The sequence below is a fragment of the Dipteris shenzhenensis genome, chromosome 18 (genome assembly GCF_047967505.1).
Source record: "Dipteris shenzhenensis isolate YYH24624 ecotype China chromosome 18, Dip_SZ_1.0, whole genome shotgun sequence".
NCBI lineage: Eukaryota > Viridiplantae > Streptophyta > Polypodiopsida > Gleicheniales > Dipteridaceae > Dipteris > Dipteris shenzhenensis.
Genome location: NC_141613.1, coordinates 6,760,659 through 6,769,553, shown reverse-complemented (window position 1 = coordinate 6,769,553; position 8,895 = coordinate 6,760,659). Strand labels below are relative to the sequence as shown.

General features: G+C 40.8%; 1 protein-coding gene across 1 annotated transcript; it reads right to left on the bottom strand.

The window, feature by feature from the left end:
* Window positions 1-395: 395 nt before the first annotated feature.
* LOC147890742 (ACT domain-containing protein ACR3-like) lies at window positions 396-3,699 on the bottom strand. The gene is made up of 8 exons (XM_087389335.1): window positions 3,278-3,699; window positions 2,765-2,837; window positions 2,595-2,640; window positions 2,373-2,487; window positions 2,210-2,277; window positions 1,425-2,036; window positions 1,199-1,303; window positions 396-1,110 (listed from the first exon to the last, which is right to left on the bottom strand). The coding sequence occupies exons 2-8, from the start codon at window positions 2,833-2,835 to the stop codon at window positions 763-765; spliced, it is 1,365 nt and encodes a 454-aa protein (XP_087245461.1). The 5' UTR covers window positions 2,836-2,837; window positions 3,278-3,699; the 3' UTR covers window positions 396-762.
* Between the last annotated feature and the right edge of the window lie 5,196 nt (window positions 3,700-8,895).

Here is an 8,895-nt window from a genome sequence, read left to right as displayed (position 1 = left end):
TCGCTGGTCGTCCTAGAGCAATCCCATAAACCTCTCCCACTTTTCTGACCTGTAGGTGGACTAATGTCCTACATGATGGACAAATGCTTTATTTGACTTCTGCTGTATATGGATTTTTATGCTATTTTGTTCTCCCCCACTCCTGGCCTGCAAATATCTGATAGCGAAAGGTTAAAATCATACAGTTCTAGTCTGGCAGTCACACAGGATTGAAACGAGGAGGTCAAAAACAGATTTAAAAAACCGAGGCACCACACTGCACCTAATCCTTGGCCCTTAGCTCTTCAGCAAATGTGAAAAGGCAGTCATGGTAAATTAATCTGCAGATGGTTCACTGTTCCAGGAAAAGTAGAGATACACTTGTGATTGCACGCATACAGGTAAGTCTACTCATGGTCAATCCCATCATCTTTTGCTTAATTAAATGGAAGAACTTATTTACAAGACATAGAATGCCCTATTTCTCTCCGAACTAGTATCAACGGCAACTAAAATGAAGAATTATACAAATTCTGCCAACTTGCATTGGCACAGTCTTGACTGTGGCCATCCTTTCCTTACAGAACAACTAGAGAACTGCCAAGAAAAAGCTAGCTGACCCATCTGAGAAGGAAACACAGAGCTTGGTTATCCCAAACAACAGCGAACCTACATTCATTATGGATGATAGTATTGCCACATCCACTATATCCATGTATTTGTACAACTCAATACATGCCAGCACTGACGCTGTGATTCAGTTTCCTCATGACCCCAGCGAACTTACTTCACCAAACCCAAATTTGAAGAAAAGCGCTCCCATTGTAATTTAATGAGATTTCCAAAGGAGAATCCAGATTTTCCAGAAGCATCTGAGGCATAAGTCCTTCCAAACTTTGGCGCATCTTTCACATGCAAGATCTGTTGCCCTATCTCATTCCGCATAGCTTCAATAGTCTTCATATCTACAGGACCTCCTGAAGCATCTGTGACATAAAAGGTATTGACTGCCTTGTCTCCTTGGGTACTCACATCTGCTCTACTCACTGACAAACCATTTTCGCGGAAAATGCGCGTTATGTCTGACAACAATCCAACTCTATCACTCGTGCACAGCTCAAGCCTGATGCCCTGTATAATTTTAATCACCCCAATAAGAAAAAATATCAATCTACTGCGTAACACATTTGCAAAGCCTCACATGCAATAACTCCCTCACCTGAGAAACTCTTCGTTCAATTGCTGCCTCAAGACACTTGATAACCCTCCGTCTCTCACCCTCAGTGTCCAGGGTGCAGCCATCCATATGACGGATATAATATTCCTGTGACCAACAAGACAGTGGTCAGAGCGCTTGACCAGCATCAAATCGAATATATTTAAAAGTCAACTACAAATTAAAACAAGATGAATCTTGAAGGTTTGTCAAGGGCTTAGCGGCGTACTTGAATAGCGTTGGGACCATCAGAGTCTATTGTAGCATGGAAAACAACATACTGCATATCTGTCAAAGTACAGACTGTATCGAAGAGTAGTTTTGGGCGATCTCTGCTGCGGATATTCACAACTGAATAGCCTTTCTCAATACAATTCTCGATGGTGATCTGTGGCCTGTCACCACAAGTAGACTGTGAGGAGAGGGCAGATACTTCATAGTCTCGATCTGCAAACATCATCTGGTGCAGGCGCCTCTCTGTGTGTGTCAGGCCCATGGAAAAGTCCGTTTTCACACCTTTCATATCATCATTTGCCTTCAAAACATTGCAAAGCTGCTCTTTCATGGAAGACAGCCTTTGTGTATCTTCAATAGGGCCACAGGTGGTTTCGTCAGTGACGTAGACCACACAAGCAACTCTTGCATTATGCGTCCATACCTCAGCTGCAACTACGTTGCACTTGAGACTCGTAAGGACTGCAGATATCTCTGATAATAGACCAGGTCGGTCAGTTCCAATCAACTCTATAGCTGTATGCTCAGCGATAGACTGCGTACCCACGGTACGGCCTAAGCACGTCCTAACCTCAGGGGCTGCAGCAGTTCTCTTTGCACCTAAAGACTGCCAGAACAAGTATGTAGGAATGAGTGCGCTGCAAAAGATAGTGTGCTTCGGTCGACCAAGCTGTTTCGCGATAACGAACAAAAGGGGAGAAAGAGAAACGAGCGAGCGACAGCGAGAGAGAAATAATTAACAAATTGATGGGATAAACAAAGGGAGCGAGTAGCGAGAACCTGCTGCACGTATTCGATCAGCCCTTCGTCTGTGAGCTTGTGGCCAAGTTGATCCGTGACATGGAAAACTGCAACACAACACGAGAAAAATATATGGATTGCGAGCCTCCTCAACCTGGAATTTCAGGAGACATCCTATGGTATCAAAAGTGTTCGGCTGTACCATCCATGAACCAGCCACCATCCGAAGATATGTAAGCTTTGGATATAACAAGGTCAAGATCGGTGAGGACTTGAACAACCTCCAGAAGAATTCCATGCTTATTAGCACTGTCAACCTGCAGGAAAACAGTTCCGGTCACAGACCCACAAAAGAGAAATAGTCATTGCAAACAGAATCTCGACTCTTTGCCGCTTTCGAGAATTCACAAATCCATGCGCTTACCTTGACCAAGGTACAAGATTCGCATGATTGATTATCTATGATGACCCTGCGCAAAAGAAAATGGCTACTGTCAGGCTAATATCTATGAACGTCCGACAGCCCAAATCTTGCAACAAACAACGAGTCGCATCGGCATATTTTTCTGGAGGTCTCCATGGTTGCTGCCGTACCTGGGAGGGTTGATACGTTGGCTAAGAGTTTCATACTCGGGATCGAAGTATGGCCATCGAATGGGCTCCATTACTGCAAAGCATTATCGCACACAGTGAATTCCTCCTCAGGATATCAGTTGGGAGCGTGCGGATTCCGCCCTTCGCTCAGACGAAAAGCAAACCACGAAAGCAACGCGGCAGAAAAATCAATTCTATACATACAAAATCTCTCTCTCTCTCTCTCTCTCTCTCTCTCTCTCTCTCTCTCGCTATACAAAATCTCGCTCGCTCGCTCCCTCGCTCTTAGCTGTCACCAGCAAATTCTATACAATATCTAATCTTTCCGTCTCTCTGCACTCCCTTGAGCCTCTCACGCTCCGCCCAAAAAGATTTGTGCGTGCCCAAGCTAAGTCGAGAAAGCATGCGACGCATGTGCGTTCTCGCCTACGCATGTGCGCTCTCTCTCTCTCTCTCTCTCTCCCCCCCGGCGTTCAAGCGGCCGTCGTCCGCGCCTTCATCAGGCAAGCATACCTGCGGCTCGTGCGCAAAACACACACAAGTAGAGGCTACAACGGACGGGGAGGACAGGCCACCCTCCGCGCAGGGGAACAGCAATTGGGGTCCGGGGAGCCAAAGCAGCACCACCAGGCAGGGACAAGGGGGATATTCGCCATGGGAGCAGTGAAAGGAAGATGAGGAAGGAAGGATAGGGAGGAGGATTAAGAAAAGTGGGCAGGAATGGGAGGAGGGGGGGAGGGCAAGCAGTCTACGTAAGGCAAAGGGGAAGGAGAAAGCGTAAGGGAGGGCAGGGGGGGGGGCTAAAGAGGGGAGGAGCTTGGAGATTTGGCTATGGCGAGGAGTACAGAGCTTGCAGAGGTTTTGGCTATGGCGTTTCCTGCTCCAGAAAACAAAGAAGAAAAGCTTCCGGAGATGGTAACAACAAACTCCATCCTGCCATCATCCCCATCATCATCATCATCATCATCATGCATGCTTTGTCTGGTTTATTCACAACCATGCTCACTCAGCAAATATGTCCACGTAGGGGCGTCCGCCGCTCCATTTCACCTCCACGTCATCCCTCGCCCCTGCCCCTCTCCCCTTTCCGCCCCCGTTTCCTTCTAACGTTCCCCGTACCGTTTCTGTCCCTTTCGCCTTTCCTTCTACTGCCCCTTGCTTTCTCGTTTGCATACCCCCCCTCCTCGGGTGGGTCACAAGACACACACAATGGCGCTATCAAAATGGGGGAGAAAGACACACATGGAGATACAATAGTGCAGAAAGAGAGAGAGAGAGAGAGAGAGAGAGAGGGAGGGGGGGGGGAATAGTGCATCAAAAGGTGGGAGAAAGACACAAAAAGAGCAAGCAGAGGGGCACACACACACACACACAGAATGGCGCATCAAAAGAGAGAGAGAGAATATAGTCCATTACAAGAGAGAGGGAGAGAGAGAGTACTACATCAAAAGGTGGATGAAAGTGACCCCCACAACACAACAATGCAAGCATGAGAAAGACCCCATCGAAAGACCTCGATTTACTAATCAACATGTGGGACACACCAATAGTAGAGATGGCGAACTCGATGCTAGCTACTCTTGAGGAGAAGAGAGAACATACAAGGCAACACATGAAAGAAGACGAAAGCATCAAATATAACACGTCTTTGTATCTGCTCGTACATGCACACTCACATTTGTGTGTGGTAGGGGAGCAACACATTGCCCCAACTAAGGGACACACAAAAGATAGAGATGGGACAATTAATAGGAAAAAGATGTCAAGATATGAGAGAGAGAGAGAGAGAGAGAGAGAGAGAGAGAGAGATTCTATTGTGTGATGAAAGTGACAATGAGATGAAAGAGAGTGGCCAAGGCTCACAAACAACAAGCACATGTGTGGTGCATCTTTGCTTCAACCTTCAATAGTAATTGCTATCCATATCTATTATTTGGCATTACCTTTATTCACGGTCAAACTTTCAAGTGTGAGTTACTTGTTTGGGTAATAATATCATTTAATAAACAAAATATAGGCAAGGTTTTAGTTTTTGACCTTGACTTTTGTTCACTACACCCTAGATGTGAAACAGATTCATCTATACCTTATCCCAAATCTTGTTTTGATTCCAATTTGACCACTCCTTACTAAGATATCATCATGCTAGTTGTAAAGTATCCCCCTCACCTGAAGAACACCCTTGCCACATTCATCATGGCTAATATGCGTAAAGACTAGGCAACTTTACATCAGCCATAAATGGTCATTGAGTAATTGTCTTCTCATTATTGGCAACATCCACTTTTCATTGAGTAATTGTCTTCTCACTATTGGGAAGATCCACTTTTGGTCTCTACAATGTTACTAAGTAATTGTCTTCTCATATCGAGAACATCCACTTTAGGTCCCTACAATGTTAGTTGTTCCTCGATCCTCTTACTAATGAATTGTGTACGGCTGCTTGAAAAAGTTGTCCTCGATGTAAATTTTAAATATGGTCTCCTTTGCCTTTATATCCTTAGATTTATTTTGACCTCTACTCTTGTGCTTGAGCATTTATCAAGAACCTTAATGTAAAATTTCAAGCATGATTTGCTCATAGAGAAACCATTATAATTACAATTAAAAACCCATTATAGAGATACCATTATGCTTACAATAGAAAACATGAGTTTTGTAACGTGTTATTCTCAACAACATCTACTTAATTAAGGTTACAAATCATACATGATCTTAACAGAACAAATATTATCAAGGGTTACCAATGGACACATGAATGAACACTGTTTGCAAAGGACACTACCATAGCAGGGTAGGATATGTCAAAGTAAATGTCAACTACTTCTTGTCAAGATGAGACTATGCAGGGAAACTATAAATGGTGATGTAAGACTTACTCACATGACCATAACTTTGTGAGTGAACTCACAACACCATGCTTGGTTATGACAAGATGGTGTATCAAAACTAGAAGGTTTAAGTGCACTCATAGCATGTAAATAGGCATCAGCATCACAAGGTCAACAAAACCCATCTTGCATACAAATATCTTCTTTTGAAAAATGCTTTCATAGTTTTATGACTCATGCCTTCTTGAAGTAGCTATCAACAAACATAGATTGCCACCTTAGCACATTTTAGAACATTATAGATGGTAAGCAATGTGTCATGGTTTAACAAAATGCATGGATCGCAAATACAAAATGTGCGGATTGCAAATACAAAGCTATGACGTTTGAATCGCATTAAATAGGATCTTTTCATCATGGGGACATACTCAACCTCCACCCTTTGTATTCCTTAGCTGGGATATTCTTACTTTGTCCTTCCAATCCACATGCTTGTGGGTGCCAATGAATAGATTAGACCTACACTTTAATAGATGTGTGATGTGCTCCCATGGAGAGACTCCTCTTAAGCTTGTGTCTCCTATTTATAATAAAACTTTGCCAAATGGAAATAAGGCACTTTGAAACCAACCAATCCTAAAAGGATGAAGAAAATGCAAGCACAAAGAAAACTGACTCCCCCACAAACTTTCACTCTCTATGCCCTTGTAATGTATATAATTATAGCCCCTAAAGTTGTCCATTAAATGGATTTTGAAAGATCAACAAGAAGTTCAAAACTACATGGTAGGGAGGGCTAATTATAGCACATCCTTTTAGATCTAAACACTATAGCCAAGCAATCATCATTAAACTTTCTCAATGTAAGCATCTGTAGAGAGAGGGAGGAATAGGTGGGTGTGCAGAGAGAGGGAAAACTTGTGACTAATACGGTTTTTGCATAGCTTGGCTAAAAAACTAAATCTAAAATAACAATGGAAATACATCCCATAGCCTCTCTTCTCTTCCCCCACCAACTCAATTTTTATTTTCCCTATCATAAATGGAAACCTTCATTTAGGTGAACCGACAACATAAATTGCACAAGTTCCATGCAAAAGCTACTTTAAAAATATAATGTATTTCTAATGCAAAGTGGATGTATTGTCTAGGTCCTATACATGCACACTAGAAACAAACCAAGTTGTCATAAGAGGGGGATATAATGTTAAAATTTAAGTGAGCTTTAATTTCAATTTAAAGTACACCTTTAAACCTTTCGTGAGCTCCAACTTGTCAAAGCCAAGAGCAATACCATGAACTTTAAAAGCGATTTGATATTTTATTCAGTAAAACCCTCATGCATATTGCACAAATGGTAGTACAACATTACCTCTGCAACCCAAAAAAAGTTCCACGAATCAACATTTCCTTTTTCTAGAAATCTCTCTCTCTCTCTCCCTCTCTCTCTTTCTCTCTCTTTCTCTCTCTCGAAGACCATATGTGACAAAGTGACCTTTGAAAGCATAGAGAACAAATAATATGTAGAAAATAAATGAAATTTATATAATCATCCTTGCATATATGTAGTTAATGGAAAATAGTTATAGAGTATTTTAAATAAGATCAATTTCTTATCTAAAAATAATCTATTAGAATACAAAGGTCTGCCTAAGGCAAGCCCAAAAAAGAGCAACATACAACATTGTGGAAGACACAAAGAAAAAGATGGCTTGAAAGGAAGGGATTCAACCAATGATTTCATACAAGTAAAGACACCTCAAATATGTTGTACTATTTTATAAATATCACATAAATCTTTCAGTAAGGGAGGGCTAAGGGTCAACTTTCATGATCGGTAAAGGAAGTAGGGAGATGGAAGGACATCAACCGAAATGAACATACTTATAGGTTTTTGGTATGCTGTGGTTGTAGATAAGCTTCATGTGCTCCTCTTATTAGTGTATGTTTGCACACAAGCTTCATGTGCTACTCTCATACAATAGGATTAGAGTATGGTTGTAGACACACACACACACGCATGCACACACACACTCTATGTTTAATTCTTAGTCTATAGCCCATTGCTTTAATCCTCCCTATTCACAATAATTCTACTTTGGTTTTTTTTTAAATTGTGGCTTGAACTACTATGATAATTCCCATTTGGATGATTATTTGTCTTATAGATGAACACTTTGATATCGTTTTACTTCTTTATTCTACTCAAATTCTAGATTTGAAAATCCAAATATTGTATTAAGCTTGTAAGGTGAAGCACAAGTGGAACCCATAAATCAATGAACAAATATGCTAGGTGGAATCGGATTCTTTTGTAGGGGTCCCACATATATATGTCATTGAAATGTTGGCTTATAATAGGCATTAAACACATGTCCTCTTAACTTTGTTTTTTTCACCAAGTTGCACATCTTATACACAAAACAATTAGACTAAGGAGCATAACGTAAAAAGCTAAATCAAGAAGCAACTTGATGTTCTTGATGCATCTTCCTTAATAAAAGTGTTCATAATCACATGCATTACTCTATTGAATGTAGTAAGACCAAATGTGCCAAATTCAATAAGTGCCAAAGTATGGCACCTTTGATATAATGGAAGGGGCTATGCATGCACGCACGTGCACACACAAGTTTATGTGTATGAGTGTGCATGCATGTACGTGCACAGGCACACACACATACGCGTGTACATGTTCATGTTTGATTACAAATTACTTTAAGTCACAATAAAATGTTTTTGTGTATGAGTGTGCATGCATAGATGCACGCACTATTCATGTCCATGTTTGATGACAAAGTAGCACACACTGTTCATGTCCATGTTTGATTGACGAAGTACTTTAAGTCACAATAAAATGTTTCAAAATAAAAAATTATATAAATAGCAATACAAATATTATCCCTATACAACCATAAGAAGTTTTACAAGTAATAATTAATACTAAATGGCATGGAAAACCATTGATCAGTACAAAATCACATGCAAATGTATACATCATAAAAATATATATAAATGTACATCATAGAAATGTTACATGACATCTTTCAATCATCACTTTTTATCTGATGAATGGGGGAGACATCACCATGCCTAATAAAACATAACTAATCAATTCTGATTCCATTCTTTTTGGGACTATAAGCATTGAATCGCTTCCCCCATTGTTATCGATGTTAGAATAAAATAAGAAGAGAATTTACAAAATCAAAGGGAAACATTTGAACTCAAAGGTATTTTCATCATGTAGATCATTTTGTATATGTATATCCTCCATGGACTTCCATATGAGTTGAACAA